This window comes from Ursus americanus, chromosome 28 (genome assembly GCF_024610735.1).
Source record: "Ursus americanus isolate L20-20 chromosome 28, mUrsAme1.1.p, whole genome shotgun sequence".
Lineage (NCBI taxonomy): Eukaryota > Metazoa > Chordata > Mammalia > Carnivora > Ursidae > Ursus > Ursus americanus.
In genome coordinates, this window is record NC_142154.1 from 4,541,554 (window position 1) to 4,561,497 (window position 19,944).

Below are 19,944 nucleotides of genomic sequence, written 5' to 3' on the forward strand. Positions count from 1 at the left end.
CCAAATTCCAGACCCCAGGACGCAGACTTCCTGCCAACCGTCCTTCCCCGCTCCCGGGGCCGTGTGGCAACTGTGGAAGCGGGGGGCCCCGCGGCCTTCGCGCCGCGGAAGGTGCAGAAGTACCCGGAGCTGGTGAAGCAGGCCAGGCGAAGGCCAGGGGGGCGTCAAGCCGCTTGGAGCCTGGGCTCCACTCGGTGGGCGCCCAGGCAGCCAGCGACGGCCCCCTTCTGCCTGGTGGCAGCCCCGCTGACCCGGCCTTGCCAGGGACTGTTGGTGCAGACCTAGGCAAGCCCGCACATCTCATGGAGCTCCTCTGGTTGTGTCTTGGGTTCCCTTCCATTACCTAGCACAGATGAAGGGCTCAAAAACACTTCCAGAATAATTGGATCTCCTACATTACCCAGCCTGGATTTCTCAGCACCTGAGGGGGGAAATGGCAGAGTCCTGATGCTCAGAAAACAACCATTCAACAATTTCTAAGAGTAAGATTGTAAGCGCTGCCTAAGCCTAGTTCTAAATATTGGGAATGACCAATATTTATCCATTGTTTTTTTCTCCTTTATCCTTGGAAACATCCAGAAAGTGCCTGCAGCCAGATGGCTATGACCATCATTAAGAAGTTAGAGCAAAGGAGTACCACCCGTCTGTCCCAGAAGTTGCACGCATGTGCATTCCCACTCCTGTTGGAAATGGCTCCTCCCCCACTCTCGCGGTGTGGTTGCAATGACAACTGCCTCATTCCTCCATGACCCCATCCCTGACCTCGGCTGGCTGGCAGCTGACTCAAGCCAGGCTCTTCGTGGTACCCATCTCCCTGACCACAGAGGTAAGCATCACAGCCAAGCTGTGCCAATGGGAGTTCTTCACCAAAATGTTTTCTTAACTGGAATTGGGGGAGAAAAGCAGCCTCTCTGTGCTGGAAAGCAGTGAGCTGTGAAGTCTCAGTTTTCAGCAGCCATGCTTCCTGCCTGGTGGAGGAAGCCAGTCTGCAGTGAGGAAGAAGGAAGCTCACAGAGGGAGAAGCAAAGCAAGGGGCTCAGAGTCCTGATGGCTTCCAGGTACATCACTGTAGGTGTTCCTGAAATCCACTTTTGTCCCTGACCTTGTAGGTTGGCAGTCCGACCAGCTCGTCGAATCTGTGGACCCCAAAATTTCCCCCATGCTGAAGCTGCTTCGAATTAGGCTTCTGTTGGTAGAATGTGAGTCTTGACTAAGGCAGTTTCTCCCAGTGAGCCCAGATCTGTCTCCTGACCACATGCCCCCATTTATCCTTGTTGTTGGCTCTCTGGAGGTGCATATATTGAAATCTCTTCAGTTATCTACAGGACAGTCCTCCAAACATTTGAAAGCATGCTTGACGTTTTGGTTCATTTGTTGAAGTCGTATGAACACCCATGGATCATGCTAGGGCAATGTGCTACAGGTAGGAGTCAAGGATCTGTGCTTTCAAGAAACTTTTGTCCAATAGGAGAAACAGGCATATAGACAAACTACAACGAAGAGGAAACGTCCAATTACAAAACTATGTATAGGGGAGCATGAAAGTATAGAGAAAAGAGTGGGTTGCCTGGGGTTTTGGTTAGAATGGTTTACGAGGCAGTGAACTTGAGAAGGATTTTGAAAATTGCATAGGTGCTCACCAAGTAGACTGTTGGCATGGGGGTGGGGGACAGGACAGACAGAATATTCCAGATGGAGGAAAGAGTGTGGGCAAAGATATGGAGATACAGAAGAGCCTGGTGGGCATGTTGTTCAAGTATAAAGATGGGGAAAGAGACATTTAAGGCCAGATCTGGAAGGTTTTGTCTGGTCCGCAAGGAAGCTAGACTTCCCTTTGAGGCCACCTCTCATATGACCATGGATATGGTACCACTAGTGACCCTAGTGACCCTGTAATTGATCAATTTCCTTTTGAAAAAGTGACCCACACAGAGGTCACCCCATTTAGCAGCCTACAACTGAATTAGCACCTCTCTGGGTTTGGGCCCCACTCACTAGCAACAGCGTTTTCACAGCCAAATTGTTTCATTGATCCTGAGCCTGTGAGTGTTCAGCATGAATTACTATTCACCTAAGTCTTTCCTACTCCTGCTTGTAAAGGCTTTTTTATCCTGAGTGCAAACTTGTACCTTTTTTTAGTTAAAGCTCATCTTAATTTCCCACTCCCTTTCTTTCTTGCCTAAACCTTCACGAGTCCTGCTCCTATCATCTAGTGTACGATCTATCCTTCCCGCTTCTTGTCATGTGCCAAGTTAAGAAGCAGACTTTCATGAGGACAGGGCAGAGCTGAGTGAGGAGTGCCAGGGCACTCGGGGAGGGAGAGGTCAAAAAGGCAATCTCTTTCCTCTCTAAGCTTACAGTCTAGCAGGAGAGAGAGGACATATTGAGAGGTGTCAAGTCCTAGGCTGGGAGTCCAGAGACTTGGGTTCTAATTCTCCTCTCCCACTGAGTGTGACCTTGGGCAAATGGCTCCCCACCCCTGAGTTTCAGCTTTCTCCTTTGCAAAGAGGAATGAGGCATTCCCTCTATGATCCTGTAGGTCATGGCTGTTCATTCAGCAAGTATTTATTAAGTAATTACTAACGACTCCATGCCAGGCATTATGCCAGGTGCTGAGGGTACAGAAATAAATGTGAGAGTCTGTACGCTGTAGAAACTCTCCAGCCTGAAAGAAAGATAGAACCTCGGATAGAGGTCCGCGCATGTTGCTGAAAGGGCATGGAGAGGCTCATGCTGTTCTGCATTTGGAAAAAAACATAATCCAAGGTTTGCTATTAGATACTCGTACTGATGAAGCATCGTAGGAGTTTGTTAGTGGTGCCAGGACCCCCTCTCCCGGATGTTTTGCACTTCCCAGGGCCCTGGAGTAACTAGGCACTTGTGGTAGGAAAGTCTTGGGCTGCTGTTCTTACCATACGTAGCTCAGCTGGGGAAGCTGGTCCCTGTCCCGGAATGGCTGGGGCTCCCGGGACACGCTGGCCCCACCACCTGAGCCCCTCTCTTCGAGGTCTAGAGGAGTGCGAACACACCTTGTATTCCAACTTAGTTCCGTCTTCCCCTTCTGCTTTCCTTTGAAGCCTACGTTACCCAAAGTTTACCTGCTGCCAGGACACCATTCCACGCGCCTCACCATCCTCCCCCTGAACTTAGTGAGCTCAGGCCACTGCAGTGAGCGCCACTGTGTACCCGGCTCTGGCCCCCTGCCATCTTCCCTGCCTTTCTAATAACTCAGCCAACACACTGGCAGCGGGTCCACTGACCTCACCCTCTCGAAGACCTTCACCCCCACTTCCCTTTAGCAACCTAATCAAATGCCCGTCACTTGAATCTCATCAGAGGAGTTTCTCCACCTCTAAAATGCCATTTTGTTATCCACCTACTAAGCCTGCCCTCCGCTTTAGGGCAACTCCAGACCCCTAACTTGCCCTCTCGAGTTTCTCCTTGGCTCCTTTATCCACCTCCCCTCCTCCCTGTATGGACACAGGCACAAGTGCGGGGAAGACAATGACTCCGATGACAACCATACTCTGCTCAGAGGTCTCGTCTCCCTTGGCCCCTGACTCCTACTACATTCGCCTTGCCAGGTCCTAACCTGGAATCTGGCTGTGGCTTCTTGCTCCAAGGCTGGCCAACTCTGGTTTCTAACCTGAGTCCGGTCTCGGGCAGCTGGGCAATCCTTTCCCAATCCCCCAAGCTGACCTTTTCCTTTCCCTATAGCAACAGCTCCAAACAAGATTCCAACCTGCCCTTTGCCCTCCTCACTTGCAGTGGTCAACTCTTCCTTCAAATACAGGGAAACGTGAGACCATCGGATAAGAACTTCAACTCTGAAGGAGGACAGACTAGCTAGCATCTCTGAGTCCTACTAACCTCTGCTTCAGGATGTACATCATTCTTTAGAAGGCCCTGGAACGCCTGCTCTCAGCTCTCCCTGTCCTCCCCCGCCCAGCCTCCTTCCTCACAACCTAGGAGGGTGATTGTTTGCTTTTCCCAGACATATTTACCCCTTCTTTCCCTTCCCTCACTACCTCTGCTGCTCAAAAGAGCTCAGAGGAAACCAGTCACATTATCAAGCAGTAATGAGTTACCAGAATTAGGTTATAAAGGGCAAACTTTGGCCTCCTGAACAAGACAGAAGCAGCCCAATGACCAGAGCCGAAGCAGAGGTCGGAGCCAGACCCACCCAGCAAGAGGGACCAGAGGCAGGTCCCTGAGTGGGGTCAGAGCTGGCTCCCTGGCCTGGAGCAGGGAGAGGTCTGAGTGGAAGAACATGTGGAAGGAAGGAAACGGGGTGGGGGGCTGCAGGAAGCAGACTTGGTCATCATGTGGTAACCCCCTCCTCCTCTCGTTGGGAATACTCCTCCTCCAGGCAGCCCACTTCATTTTCAGGAGGATTTTCCTTTTATTGAGTCTAATTCTTGTTGTGCCCTCTGAGGCCACACAGAGGAAGTCTAGAGTGGAGGTCTTTTGGATAGAATAGCCCTGGAAAGTCGTGAAAATACTGGTCAGGAGATACCTCTTTTCTTGACGAAAGTTCCCGCAGTAGGTCCTTGGGTGGAACGGCCCGGAGAGCCCTACCCCATGCTGGATGCTCCCCTGGGAACAAGTCCGCTTTGCCAGTGCCCACCGTAAGCTGCTGTGCCGCAAATGTCACATTGCACTTGTGAGCTCGTCCGGGCACAGTATGGCTATCACCAACGCCATTCTGGTCAATAGACTCAAGATCTTATTTTGCTTCTTGGCACCTGTGTTGACTCACACAGAGGTGGCCTATTCTACAAGCGATGGCATAGGAATTGAGGTTGGAGGTCAGTGAGACCTTCCTTACAAAGCAACATCACCTTCCACTCCAGTCTTCCAAGAAACCCAGGTCTGTGGCCCATCTCACACCAAGTCCTCAGTAGCAGGGTAAGTGAGTCAAACACATGTCCACCCCTCCCATTTCTTCTGTTTTTCCTTGTTTTGATTCCACTCATTTTAAAGGTCTCAGCCCTGAGCTCAATGAAGCCCTAGATTTCTGCCCCCCCACCCCCACCCCCATGAGGGCCTACTGCCTTCTGCTGCCAGCTGCCTTCCCTGCTAGTGAGTCTGCATTTCTCTGGAGTGCTCGCCTGACCTTCCTCCAAGGACCCCCACAGTTCCCGGCTCGCGCAGCTGAGCCCCTGACCCTGGAGGATGGAGACTCCAGGTCCTGCCACTCCGGGATGAGCTGGTCACTCTGGCGCTCCAGGGACTGGAGATGTGGCCACATCTTACTCCACATCTGGAGTAAGTGGACACCAGTGAAAGGATTACTGGCTACAAGGAGCCACTCCTGATTCTGGTTTGACTGGAAGGGGAACTGGGGGCTCAAGCATAGAGCTGCTCCAGCCAGGCGCCCTCTCCAGTGCGCCTACTGATTCCACATCAGACTGGAGGAGTCGGGAATTTCTACCACAGATGTAGGCCCTGTCCAGAGTAAAGCAATCATGAGATGAGAGGGTGACTCTGTGGTCAGGGGGCAGCAGCTGTCACTCAGACCCGGGACACAAGCTCCACATCCTCAGAGCTGGGAAAGGCCACTTCCAGCCCAGGCCTCTCCTGGTCTTCTTGCAGGGGGAACCTGTCCTTTTCCTCCTCTTCCAGTCTTTCTCTAAGGACCCTTCTGTATCGCAGCCAGCCCTCGGCAGCTACAGCTCAGTTTTTTGGGTTTTTTTCTTGTAAGTGTTACTACCTCTCAGCAACCGTGGCCACAACTGGCTGCAAGGACTGCTCACCCAAGGGGTGCCACGGACAGATGGTTTCCTGGATCATTTCCGAGCTTGCTGGCACCCACCACACTTCCCCCTAATGGACCACTTCTAGGGTGTAAGCCCATGGCCGCCACCAGCCTCGCCCACCCGAAAAGTCAAGGGCCATCTCCAGGCTCTAAACCCTCTACCTGTCCGAACTCTCCTGCCTGCCCTCCACAACTTTCTACCCTTTCCTTGCTGTCCCCTCCCCACTGCCCACCTTGTCTGGCACACCCTTTCCCTGTTTGGAAATCACATTCCAGAACCAGCCTAAGGTAGAAATGCGAAGCCCCCATCTCAGGCAAAGAGCTTCTTAGGAAGCAAAATCTACCCGCCTTCTCAGATACAAAAAATATTCAGCCCTGTCTATGCACAATATGTCCTAGGGAGAAATTCCAAGCAAACTGGTCTGAGGACCAGAAGACCCCAGAGAAAAATAGGAATTGTATACAGTGTGCCCTGGCTATCACTGAAAAAGGGAGGCGAGAAACAGTGGATTCTCCCAGTTTAATGAATGAACACCCCATCAGAACGGAGCTTAACCACTCTTTGAACATCAAAGGCACGATCAACTCTCCCCATCTTCACAGAAAGTAGAGGCCAAAGCTGTGGGACTAAGTTGTAGAAGCAAGATCTCGTAGATTTTCGACTGTCACTATGTATGTACAAAGACCACCATGCCCACCCATGAGGCAAGATGGCGCTCCTGGTCCTGTCACTTGAGCGCTCGCTAGGATGGGGGTTTCTCCCAGCTTAGAACTGACTTAAATGGCTTTATCATATCCTTCCGCCCCATTTTCCATACAATCAGTTACATATAAATCGACTTTCTTTTCTAGTATTTATTCACTAAAAACTCAACTTTAATTTGCAATAATAATTACTATTAAAAATGAAAGCATTTGAAAAGGCCAGTGCATGACACAATGAACTAGCTCAAGAATTCATCTGGACCCAGGTCCCTAATGAAAAGATGGATCTGAAGATGCTTTAAATTATCAAGTAAACAGATAGTTCAAACTTGGAAAGGCCTGGCAAAAGCCAAAAGAAATAGGTACTTATCAAAGAGCCAGAACTCCACCAGCAAAAGCCTACACCTGAGGCCGATTACAATATAAATCAATGCAAATGAAAGTGATGCTGCCTTGGGGGGCGTGGGCGAGGGGTCGGTTCTATCTCTATCTCTACGGCTAGACCAAAAGTCAATACATAAAACAAACGGGAGAAGAAATCCCATTAAGAGTTCTTGCTTTTAGGGAGGTCTCCTCTCTTTTGGCATAAACAGGAGGAACAAGGAGATAAAATCTAGCCGGGCTCAGGATCTCCAGAGATTTAAGCCAACACCCCCACCCTCCACTTGACAGATGGGAGTACGGAGGCCAAGAAAGATCAAACAACTAGTTACCAAGCTCGGACTGGAACCCAGGGCTTCTGTTTTCTAGTCACTGGCTTCCTTCATTCTATCACACTGCCAGGAAGTTTAGTCAAGAAAAATAGGAATAAGCCCCTGAGGAAATAATTCTGTGGAAGCAAGAAGCCGTATGCCCAGACTCTTCACGGCACTCATGAAGTGGGAAATTTAAACAGGAAATGAGTAAGTAAATGATGTTTATTTGAAAATGACTACAATGATTGAAAATGAGGATTTAGGGGCTTTGTAGAGACATGGAAAATGTCCAGATATAATGTTAAGTAGAAAAAAGCAGGGCACGGGGGCGCCTGGGTGGCTCAGTCGGTGAAGCGCCTGCCTTTGGCTCAGGTCATGATCCTGGGGTCCTGGGATCAAGTTCTGCATCAGGCTCCCAGCTCCTCCTTCTGCCTCTGCCTTTCTCTCTCTCTGTCTTTCATGAATAAATAAATAAAATCTTAAAAAAAAAAAAAGTACTGTACAAGATCAGAGGCAGGGTAGTGCTAGTCACGCCTGAATGAATCCCAGCTTTGCCCCTTAGGAGCTCTGTGGCCTTAGGGAAATTACTCAACCACTCTGAACCTCCAAAAGAATAGCAGTATCCGCCTCATAGGATTGTTTCACGCCGACATAAGAGAATGAATGTGAGAATCACACCTGTCATGGAGAAATGTTCAATTTCTGTTATTGTCATAATCATATCATAGTTAGCTGTGGACTGAACAAGAGTCCAGTTGGAAAGCAGTTGGAAAGGACTGGAAACTGATAGAAAAAAATAAAAACTACCGCAGAAGTAGGATGGGATTATAAATATGCACATTTTTTATTTTCTCTAATAACGTAATGTCATTTTCCAATGAGAGAAAGGCATTTTAAATGCCTTTAAATAAAAAAAAAAAATCCTATTCTTGGGATTCTATTCTCTCCTCCAGAGGGGCTCAAGGTTCCCAGCACCTCGTTTCCTAAGACTGCTGTGGCATCTGTTGGTGGAGAAGGTCAAGAACAGCCTGGATACCTTGGAAAAGACGGGGGTGGGGTGGAGGGGTGACGACCCAACACATTCTAGAATCTAGAACATTCTGCTTTGCTCAGAGCAGACCCTGAGAGAACTTTTTAGCTACCAGTTGAATCAGATTCTTCCATTCACGTGTGCATACGTGCATGCATTCACTCACTCATTCCAACACTCTTTGGACCACTACTGTATGCAAGGAACTGTGCTAGAAGTTTTTAAAGAATTAGACTGACCCACTGGATGAATTTGGAACAATCTCCATTACACAAGTGAAAAAAGCAAGCTTCAGAACACTGTGCATAGAATGCTACCATTTGTATTAAAAATAGATATATAAATATACATATTTATAAACTTGTAAATGCATAGAATTGCTCAGAAAGGGTACACAAGATCTAGGTTAACAGTGATTAATTCTGGAGGTGGGCTGGGGAGCTGAAGGCTGACCTCCAGTAGGAAGCTTACTTTGCACTGTATATTCTTTTGTTTGGACGTCTTACCGTAACGTCTATGTATTAATTAAAAAAAAAAAAAAAAACACAGCAACAAAAATCTTTTTAAACAAGTGAAAGAAAGTGCGCCCAGAGCTGAGTATACAGTGGTGACCAGGGCAGCCAGGGGGTTCCTTTGTCTCGGGGAAGGCAAAGTGTGTCGAACTTGCGAAGCCACACTGTGAAGTTTTCAAAACCAGACTGTTTACATAAGTTAAGGGAACAGTTCTTTCTACACCAATTATAGTCATTCAGCACATCATTTTACAGAGATAAAGCAGTTGGAAAATAAATACTAGTCATTTGTCAAGCCTGAGAGTGTATTAAGTTGTAGTTTTTACAAGGGTGGGAGCTTCTCTCTTTAACTTGATCAGCGGAGCATTCACTCCCGCCAACGGGTACACAGTACTTGCTACAAGCAAGCATTTGCTGATAACAAAAGATAGGAGAGCACGCCCATTAAAAACATCTTGAGAAAAGAGCAGAAGATATTGGACCCTGAGGGAACCATGTTTTCTGGGATGGCCCCCCAAAAATGATGGTCTTCCAAGGCAAGATCAACCCCAAGGTAAATGAAAGGTCATGGGAAGACCGCCTCTGCTTTAGAACGTCCCGCACAGATGTTTTGCATGGGGTCCTCCTCGGGGTGACGAGGCACAGCCGGACTCCAAGGAGAACCCGGCGCTCTGGGGGGCACCCCAGCCACTGGGGAGGTAGGAAAGCAGGTGTCTGGATGGCTGCAAAGTGCTGACCCGCTGGGAGCCGGCCAAAGTAGCCAGGCCACGAAGGCAGCACAGGGGTTGCTGTGGTGGACTTTAGAACCAGCCGGGTCTGACTTTGCCCCAGCACGTGCAGGCGGCCCGGCAGGTTCTCTGACCTCTCTGAGCCTCTGTGTTCTTCTCTGTGAGACGGAGGAGGGTTAACTGGGAGATCCCTGTGATTATGAAAATCACGGCCAAGTCTTTAGCAAGATGCGGGGCATGCAAGCAGGCCTGACGTGCTTCGAGCGTCACTGCTGCCGCAGTGTAGACGGGCTCCATAGACAGCCCGGTGGCACCCACGGCTGCCGGCAGGGGAGGTGCACTCCACCCCCCAAGCCCTAAAGGCAAGAATCCCTCACGTGTCGTGCACCTCACAAACTGAAAACAAGCTTCCACGCTCCCCGTCTCACAAAGCCCAGGAAGCGAGCTGGATGGGAATTACCAGGACTATGGGGGGGGGGGGGGCGTGAAGTGAGGGGGCTTGTTAAAAGCTGGTTAAGGGCAGAATCCAGGTTGTGCCCCAGGTCTCCTGGTGAGTGGCTCGGCATTCTCTCCACTCCGCGCCATTCCCAGGAAGGAGAGGCGGATCCGGGTCAGGCCAGGTGTCGAGCCTGCAAGTTCGCTACCCCCGCCCCCACTCCAGCTACCACCGCTTGTGAGCAGCAAGAGATCCAACAGTGCATTTCAAACCCTTCTCAGAGCTTCCCCAGTAATGTTCCTGTGAACAGACCATGGGGTGCAGGGTGGGCACCTGCAGTGGAATTAGGGAAGGGACGACAGCCAAGATGGGATGAGCTCAGGCCTTGCAGGCGGCCTCACTGCCTGCTTGGGAAAGAGGGACACTGTGGCCTTGCCAAGTGTAGCAATCCTTAAACAGCAGACTCTCTCTGACACTGAGGTAAGCACTAACCGTTCCCAGGGCCATGAGCATTTCCACTAAAAATCTGGCATTGGAGAGAAAAACAAAATGTACTTTTTTTTTCTGTTGTGAAAAGGTCAGACGTATTTATCTGACTTAAGGAGTTACAATTGACATTCAATGCCTTCCTTGAAGGAGCACCTCTAAGAACTTGGCCTGCACCCACTTGCCTTTGCTGCACTAGAGCCTGTAGGGCCCAGCTGCACCCCCCCCCCACCCCCATCCGGGCAGACCTGCCGCAGCAGCTTGGGTCAGAAGTCAGAGGACACCTCCACACGGCCTGCCCCTTGGGCTTGGTCAGGCCCGAACTCGGCCACCGGTGAAAAGGCAGCCCAGCCTCCCCTGCCTAAGCCCGATTCTGCCACAGCCGAGAGTTCCTGGGGCAGTGGCAACAGCAGGTCCTCTTGAACACTTCGAGATAATTCCTCCCCTCTATCCCTCCCCCCACCCTACCAGTAAAAGGGTCTCTTAGGAGGAAAATCCATTTGTAGGAAAGATGATGGGGGTGCCCAGAACATTTCAATAGGCCCTAAGGCCAATGCTGCTAGCCCCAGAAAGGCCTTGCAGGGGACCCTCGACCAGTATTAAGACCCTCCCCTCACACCCTTAGAAGTCTCTAGAGGACAAAGTACCGAGCTCCTGGTTTCCTAACCACAGCTCCAGAATCTAGAGCAGGCCTTCCTCAGACAGTAGGCACGCTGCTCTCCCTCAGAGATGGGACAGTGAGGGAAGTCTGGGAGAGACTGTGAAGTGGAGCAGGGTAGAGCCAGGCTCCCTTGAAGAGGAATACAAGAGCCTACCTGCATGGTAAGAAGATTTTTTATTTGCAATAGAGTCTGAGCAACATGAGTGTAGCCGAGAGGAGGAGGGGCTGGCCTGCCTGGGGCAGCAGCCTCTCTAATGGCACAGGAGCAAGAGTACAAATATTCCAATGTCTGTGTGCCCCCAACCCCACGTGTCAGGAAGGCAGAACAGCAGCAGAACAAGGACGCACAGCTCCTTCTGAAGGGGGTCTGCCTCTCACGGCCTGCCTGCCTTGCTGCGTTTCCTGCTCTCCCGGTTCCAAACAGAGGTGTGCTGCAGAACTTTCTCCCACCCACACAGACAGGAGGCGCCAGTGTGACAATTCATTCTCCAGGACTATTTTTGGAGGGAAAAGAATCAGAGAAGACAGGAAGGAAGGGCAAGGTGATCAAGGGCCCTCACCAAGCCAGCCTGGGCAGGGCTCTCCAAGAGGGGGTGCGCCAGCACCCTCATCCCCCTGCCCCGGCTCTGCTGGCCGGACAGAGGGCTCCGAGGAGAGCCCTGGCTGAAGGCAGCACGCGGGAACCTCCCAGAAGAGCACAGCGCTGAGGGGTTTCAAGCTGAGTTGACAGCGTTGGGGCTGGGCCACTTAAGCAGCCTGGGGTTGGAAGGACACAGACAAGAGCTGGGGTACCAAGAAGCAGCACAAAGCCATAAATAACAGAAGCAGATTCAGAGCTGTGAGGGTCCTGGGTGACCGCACATTTCCCGGGGCTGGGGGACACCCAGCACCCCGCAGCTCAGGGCAGACACCGCTCCAGGGCACAGCCGGCCACACTCACACTGGGGCAGAGCCTTTTCTCTCCCACTGTCCACACGGCAGACGGGGGAGGCCGCGGCACGGCCCCAACCGCATGCACTGCAGAGCCTCCAGTCACACCTGAGGGGACGGTGCGTGGCTGTCCTGGTCCCGAGAGGCCTGTGGTTGACTCTGAGCTTCCTGGGCACCGTCCTCCTCAGAAGCCGGACCTAGAGATCTCGCCTCTGGGTCGCCCAACAAAGGCTCTCCGGCACATTCTTCCAGTCCGTTCTCCCTGGTCTCCATGGACACCTCCTCCCCGGAGCCCTCCTCTGGCTCTGCCGCCTCCACAGCCGCCTCGGCCGCCTCCTCCTCCTCCTGGTCTCTCACCTTGTGGACGATGAAGAGGTGACGGCTGAGGGAGCCGGCCGAGGTGTAGCACAGGCCGCAGAGCAGACACTGAGCCGTAGAGCTGTCCGCCTGGTGCTGAGGTATGTGGCTCTGAAACTCGAGCCCCGAGTCCGTGGCAAAGCTACATTTCGCACACTGGAACAGGGACTTGTGCCTTTTGGTGGAAGAGACGGCTGAGCCATTGCTGGTGCCCGGAGCGTCCCCGGCTCCGCTGCCTGGTCTTTTCAGATGGCTCACCTGCAAGGGGAGACGCTGTGAGCAGAGTCTGGCCGAGCCCCACACCTGACCGGGGCCGCCCACGGATTCGCAGAACCACCCAGGCCAGGCTCGCCCCGGCCCAGAACCGCGGGTTAGATTTGGTTGCTTTCAGGGTTTTCGGTTTGCTTTTGTTTTGTCTAATGGAACGTACGCATGTGGTGCCACATTCCAAAGATATGGGAAGGGCAGAAGGAAGATGAAGTCCTTCCCACCCCCCTCCCCAGGTCTGCTCTCCAGAGAAGGCCATGCCACCTAGGTTCGCACGCACAAAGAGACAAGTGTTGTCTTCTACAAAACAAGAGCATTACATTCACACTTTTCTTCGCCCTGCTCTTTCTACTTAACGACAGGTGCTGGCCGTTGTCTCCGTGAGGGCACATACGAGGCTTCGTTCCCCTAACGCGGCACCGACGCATCAAGTGAACAGTCCCCTCTGGCCGACATTAGTTGTGTTCCCTCATTGTTTACTGCACAGAGCCCTGCAGTGCTGTGCACCGACCGCTTCAGGCCCGAGGCCAAAGATACAGGACAGATAAATCCTCGGGACAGAACTGCTAGATCAAAGGGCATGTGCATTTGGAGGGTGGGGGTGTGCATCTCAATCACAGATGTTGCCAAAATGTCAACAGACACCCCACCTGCTGTGTGAAAGGGCTTCTGCCGACCAACACCCTTTTCCGAGTAGCCAAGAACGAACGCCTTGGAACTCCCCGCTTGCACCCCTCCCCTCCCCCACCCAGGACTAGAGGGGCAGCAGCAGGATGGCATGCGTGGATCCACTCCAGTGTCCACACAGCAGGACACACACAGCGAAGGAAGGGATCACAGTGACAGGGAAGCCATGGGAACAAAAGGCTAATGGGCGGCCTCCCAGGTCTCTGCCCGTCCTTTACCTGTGTGCGGTCCCCAGGTGGGCTGTGCAGGCCTAGAGAACGAACACAGTGAGGGAAGCACCACCGCTGGTTGCTCTGTGGCCGCCGTTACAGACGGGCTCCCTGCAGCCCTCCCGCAGCCGCTCCAGGGCCTCACTGAGCGAGCCGCTCCAGGGGCAGGGGCCCCACACTCACCTGAGGGGAATGTCCACCCGGAGGTCTGACTTTGGACGTCTGGCTCAAATCAGGGTTTCTGATACCATGCATAAGGCTGATGTGGCTCTCCAGGAGGGAGGGCCGAGGGAAGCTCGGGCCGTCCTCTGTGCAGTACCTGCAGGAGTACAGCCCGAAGACGGGGTCTAAGACGACAGGCCCCAGGAAGCCCAGCGCGGCCGCACATGCCCGGCAGGGAGGGGAGGTGGATGCTGCTTCTGGCTCCGGGGGAGAGAGCCTGGAGCAGGCAGCGAGCTGGCTGGGTGCTCATCAGGCTGGCCGGTTAGTGCTGGGCACTCCCCAGAGAAACGGAGTTGGCAAGCCAGCCAAGGTGGCAGACAAGAGCAAGTCAGAATATCTGTCCTGGCCCTGAGCCATGATCTCACTCTCCACTCCCCGACATCACTGCCCAGAGGCCCAAGTGCTGGGCTAGTGGTCAGCAAGGAAGAGGCCAGCATACGTCTGAGCACAGACACCATGTCAAAGCCTCTTGGCCAGACAGGGCGCACGGTGCCATCACCATCCCTCCTCCTAAACCTCAGGGCCTGTCGCACTGACCGGCAGTACGGCTCAGGGCGAGGGAGGTAGGAAGAGGAGGCTCAGGAGCCACCAGGTGCTAGAAGCTGGTTCCCGACCGGCCCCGCCTTCTGACAGCCATGGCATCTTCCCACGAGAAACTCGCTTCTCTCTTGCTTCTGACCCCTGACCTCACAGGAGACAAAAGCCCCAGTGGTGCCAGCGACAGTCTTTTTTTGAATTTCAGGCCTCCTGGCTCCCAGCTCTGGGGACTCACCCACAGGTATAGACTTTCTTCACTGTGTCGTGGTTGTTGCGGATGTGTTTGCGCAGGCTGTTCGGGGTGTGGAAGGACTGCTCACACTGCCGACACGGGTACCGCTTCAACGTCTACGGGAGGCGACAGGACACAAAGCATCAGAACTATAAGACCGTCCCGGGTGGCTCTTTCTACTCGGGTGATGTAGGCAGAATGACCTCAAGATCGGTGGAACCCACCCTGCCCAAAGCACTGGGAACCCCAAGGGGTCAGCCACATAAGGGGCTCTGACCCCACAGGACAGAAGTCCAGAGACTCTGGCACTTCCCTGTGACCACGGGAGGACACTTACCCGACCGTGACTCTTTTTCATGTGGGACACATAGTTCTCCCGATCAGGAACCCACTCCTGGCACTCCTGGCAAGTCCAGCCAGTGTTCCTCAGCCGGGGCCTGGCCTCGGCCCTGCGATGGGCCTCAGGCCTGCCCCAGCGGCTAGAGGGCAGGGAGCTGCCCCGTGAAGCCACACTCGTGGCTGGGGGCTCAGTGGGAACTCGAGAGCCAGGGCGGCTTGAGGACGTGTCCGATGAAGACTGGAGGCTTGACAGCTCATCCACGTTTCGGGGAACACCGTGAGTGCTCTGGGGATGGGGAGAGCGATTACTGACTGGGCAAGGGGAAAGATGCACAGAGTCAGACCCCTGGCCTGAGGCGCGTGCCCTCCTCCCCAGCCTCCTTCCCCAGGGCACCCCACCTTGACATGCTGCATCAACTCCGGCTTCTGCAGGAACAAGAGTGGGCACTCGGGGCACTTGAAGACGCCCACCTGCGTCTTGCTGGCATTCTGGTAAAAATGCTGCTGAATGTGCCTCTTCTTGTTGAAGACCATTTCACAGGAGCACTTATAAATGAGCCTGACGAGACAAGGCCCAGGGAGTGAGGTGGCCAGGCCCTGAGCGCAGAACCCCCACCCCATCTCCGCTCTCTCTGAACCAGGGTCAGGTCTGGGAAAGCACTACTCTGAGCCGGCGTGGCGACTCCCCTGCCTCAGGATGCCTTCAGTGAACCCCAGGCACCTGCACCCCCCGCCCCAGCTCCCTGGTCCATCCCAACACCCTCCCCATAGCACCCAGGCCACTCCGCTCCACCCCACAGGCCTGCGGCCCTGGAGCTGCACTCACTGGGAGGGTCTGTGAGGCTGGGTGGGGTGCTGAGTGGCGCTGTGGTCCGCAGTGCTGCTGGCAGTCTTGAAGGCCATGGGGCAGAATGCACATTTGTGGAAAACCTGGCAGTGTCGCTCCTGGATGTGGCTTTTCAGCAAGGCCAAGGTCAGGTGGACGACCCCGCAGTGGATGCACCTGGAGGACAGGAGTGGTGGGGTGTGGGAGGTGTGTCAGACCCAGAAGTAGTGCTGGAAAAGGAGGGATGGAGGGCAGGAACAGAGCCATCTCGGGGGCCCTCTCTCCCCTTCCCTTGAGCTCTCCATCCTCCATCCTCCACACGCCCATCCTGAGAGCCTGTCTGCTGCCATCTGGCACAGTGCGGTCACCCAGGGCCCCCCAAGCCCAAGGCTATGCCTTGGAGAGAAGGGGGAAGAAACCCGCCCCCCCCCCCCACCAGCCAGAGAGAAGCTGGCGGGAATGGAGCAGGAGGGGACCAGTTCCAAGATGACATAAACAAAATCCTTTGAAGTGTGACACCACTGCAAGGGTCCAAGAGGAAATTTCAGGAGGAGGCCCGACAGCCCGTGCCTTCCCACAGGCTGGTACTGAGTGGGCAGGGACCGCCACTTCATACAAAGTGCGGTTGGGGAACACTGCGCTCGCCCGAGCCACAAGTACAGTAAAACACGCAGCCCTCAAAGCCCAAGTCCACGGGAACATGCGGTGACAGCGGGAATGTTCCACACTGTACTGGCCACGTGGCAAGCACTCAACAGCCAGACGTGGCCCGTACCGTCCTGGACCACGTAGCTCCTCAGTGTCGGAGCCTCTCCCTCGTGGCGCCGCGGATAACTTTTTACTTCTTTTTCTCCCAGGTGGTATTTCCGAGCTTTGTTTAGCAGATGTATCATTTGTATCATGTATGAACTCTCTTAAATCACTTTTTTCTGAAACCGAGGCATGTTGGACTCTTCTGTCAACTTCACGATCTCCCTCTATAAATCTGGCCTTCCCTTTCCTCGGTCGCATGAGCCCACGTGACCTCCACGCCATCCTCCATCCATTCCAGGACCTAGGCCCTCTCACGCACTCTTTCTTTCCTCCTGCCTACATGGCCCCCCGCCCCGTCTCCCCTCCCATGAGAAAACACCCTCCCTGAGCCCAGCCATTCCCCTCGAGGTAATTCTGAGCTCCCTTCTATTGCTGTATTGCCTGACCCCGTAACCCCGACATCCCAATAGGCATAAGAAGAGAGGCTGTGGCTTCACTGAAAGAAAGGACATGCCATCACTTAAAAATTCTTTGGCTCCCAAATACAGCCTTTCCACTCACTACATGAGCCCGTTTTCACAGTCCACGTACATCATCACAGCATCCTGCCTGGTCCCGTTTTTCCTCCTTCTCCTCCTTCTCTGTGTATTTGGGGGGTGGGGTGGGGGGCAGATGGAATCCTCTCTGCACATTTAATTAGCTATGACGAGCAGCCCGCAGAACCGGAAAGCTGTTTGCAATGACCTCTGATGTTCACTCGTTACCAAATTTGTACATGCTTTAAATTAGACTTTCTATGCAAGCTACTTATATTTTCTTTTCTCTCCCGCTAAACAAAATAGCGACCAACTTCTAGCTCACAGAAGTACTTCCATACCACAAGGTATTGTGAGGAGAAAATAAAATCCACGTATTTCCAAATTCATCCAAAGTGGCCAAGTACATCTGATATGTGTAAAGAACCTTAAGTGGCCTTACTTGTGCAGTTTGACCAAAACTCAGCGGGGTACTCCTCAAAAATGCAGCTAAAAATCCACTCTATGTACCGAAGAGACATTCTTCAAAGAAACCTCACGGAAGGAAGAACATAAAGGGGCAAAAGAACACACACACCGAGTCCGTGAAAGACCGAGTCAAGTATGGTTTACAAGTTGATGAAGAAGCACGCAGAGGAGAAATCTGACCCCGTGACACAACTCTTCACCAATGTTTTAAAGAGAAAATATATGATTATAGACTCGTATGCTGTGGAATGTGTAAAGTGTTAGAAAAGACAAAGAGTAGTGAAATACTTAATTGTCCTAATAATCACAAATAATAAAAAAATGACATATTAACAACAGTCTACACTTGCTCCTTTATGACATCATTGGCCACTCTCCAAATTTTCAACAAAGAGCAGAATAATTTAAACAATTCTAAAATTTATATATAATGTATATACACATTTTACATGAAATACATATACATAAAACATATATAAGATGTACTTTGACAAAGTCTTCAAAAAAAGCAAAAATAAAACGAGACTGTAAGCCTGCAGTAGAACTCCATGAGATGGAGCATAGGTACAATTTGAGAATTCACTAAAAAATATAATGCCCACAGAATGGGAGGAAATATTTGCACATCACCTATCTGACAAGGGACTTATATCCAGACTATATAAAGAACTCTTATAACTCAATAGTAAGACAATAAATAACCCAACTTAAAACTGGGCAAATAGACATTTCTCCAAAGAAGATACAGAAATACCCAACAGAAAAGATGCTCAACACCGTGAGCCGTTGGGAAAATGCAAATCAAAACCGGAACGAGACGCAGCTCCACACCCATAGGGACGGCCACCAGCAGAAGTCAGACAACAACCATGCCGGCAAGGATGGAGAGAAACCAAAAATCTCCTAGGTCTGCTGGTAGGAATGCAGAAATGCAGAAATACAACCACTTTTAAAACAGTCCGGCAGTTCCTCAAAAAGTTAAACAGAGTTACCAGTTGATCCAGCTCGTCTACTCCCAAGTGTCTACCCAAAAGAACGGAAAATACACGTCCACACAATTGACACCTGATGTTCATCAGGGGCATTATTCATAACGGCCAAAGGGTGGAACCCCAAGTGTCCGTCAACTGGTAAATGGGTGGACAAACTGCTGTCTACAGACAGTGGACTATCGTTCAGCCGTAAAAAAGGAGTGAAAGGCGACATATCACAGTACAGACGAATCCTGGCTAAGACTACAGATTCTATGATTCCATTTCTGTGAAATGTGCAAAAGCAGCAGATATACGAGGCAGAAACCAAATTCGTTACTGTATGGTGACTAACATAATGTAATAAAAAAACATTAAAATAAAAAAAATAAATTAAAAAAAAAGAAAGAAACCAAATTCGTGGTAGCTGACGGATGGGGGGAACGGAAGGGTTGTGAATACAGAGTGTCTTTTCGAATGATGAAAACATTCTATAATTGGTTGTGGTGACTGAACAACCCAGTAAATACACTAAAAACTGTTGAATTGTATACATTACGTGGGTGAACGTCTGCTGTGTGTCTAAATAAAGCTGATACAAAACCCACGTGAACAGCTGAAGATCTAAGTGCAGCCACTACTGTACTGGGGCGTAGGTCTTCTGAGTTCAACCCCCGCCACTGAAGATCCCGTGTCAAGATCTCCAGCAAGCCCTCGGCTGAATCACATCACACGTGCGACTGACATTCCTCACAGAAAGGCTTGACAGGGGCACCTGGGGGCTCAGTCAGCTACGTGTCTGACTTCAGCTCAGGTCATGATCTCAGGGTCCTGGGATCGAGCCCCGAATCTGGCTCCCCACTTAGGGGCAGTCTGCTTCTCTCCCTCTGCCCCTCCCCCTGCTCACTCACTCTCTCTCTCTCTCAAATAAATAAATCTTTAAAAAAAAAAAAAGGCTTGACAAACTGAATTGCTTTTGAGACACTATGTTTCTTTTTATTCTTGCAGATGAAAGTAAAATAAAATATTGAATTAAAAGAACCAAAAAATGCTATGAATCTACCTGTGTCATTGGAAATTCCTTGGATTCAAAATTCAAAGATAAAGATTTAAGTTCTGCTTGCATTTTTAGGGGATTGGACTCAATCTTGGAACAAGCAGCACACGCTTAAGTCACAGTTGGAAAGGTATTTTCAAATGTTGCACAATACTGTAGAAACATACGTTCAGGTGTTTGGTTTTAAAAATGTGGCCTGGGGGGGGGGGCCCAGATGGCTCAGTCGGAGGAGCATTCGACTCTTGATCTCGGGGTTGTGAGTTCAAGCCCCATGTTGGGGGCAGAGGTGACTGATATTAAAAAACAACAAACACAGTGGCCTGGGATGCTGCCAAGCACCGCTCCTCTGCAACATGGCGGCAAGGGCTTTGTGTAACCCACCTCTGGTTTGTTCCACTTCTCCCGCACTTTAGGGTCTCCATTTCCCGTCACACGCAGAAGCAGCCAGTCTACATTTGGAAATGCTTACACCGGGACAAGCCTGGGAGTCCCCACAGCCCCTCCCCACCCCTCCACCGTGTCTGCCAGCTACCATCAAGCTT

At 51.7% G+C, this 19,944-nt stretch overlaps 1 protein-coding gene and 1 long non-coding RNA gene across 5 annotated transcripts in view; one reads left to right on the top strand and one right to left on the bottom strand.

Annotated features, from left to right (window-relative positions):
* The first annotated feature begins 137 nt into the window (after nucleotides 1-137).
* LOC148107544 (uncharacterized) lies at nucleotides 138-18,799 on the top strand. 2 transcript variants are annotated; one of them, XR_015722086.1, is made up of 3 exons: nucleotides 138-482; nucleotides 580-826; nucleotides 17,213-18,799. It is a non-coding gene; the product is annotated as an uncharacterized LOC148107544 (long non-coding RNA). The 2 variants fall into 2 exon arrangements; XR_015722087.1 differs by lacking the exon at nucleotides 17,213-18,799 and adding an exon at nucleotides 12,928-13,646.
* ZNF592 (zinc finger protein 592) overlaps nucleotides 8,495-19,944 on the bottom strand; it is a 49,702-nt gene continuing 38,252 nt past the window's right edge. For all 3 annotated transcript variants that reach the window (XM_045813014.2, XM_087856620.1, XM_087856619.1), the window contains 6 exons: nucleotides 15,618-15,794; nucleotides 15,191-15,350; nucleotides 14,790-15,077; nucleotides 14,456-14,568; nucleotides 13,645-13,780; nucleotides 8,495-12,556 (listed from right to left, as the gene is read on the bottom strand). In XM_045813014.2, coding sequence (XP_045668970.2) covers nucleotides 12,044-12,556; nucleotides 13,645-13,780; nucleotides 14,456-14,568; nucleotides 14,790-15,077; nucleotides 15,191-15,350; nucleotides 15,618-15,794 — 1,387 coding nt within the window. In that variant the 3' untranslated portion in view covers nucleotides 8,495-12,043. The remainder of the gene's footprint in view (nucleotides 12,557-13,644; nucleotides 13,781-14,455; nucleotides 14,569-14,789; nucleotides 15,078-15,190; nucleotides 15,351-15,617; nucleotides 15,795-19,944) is intronic.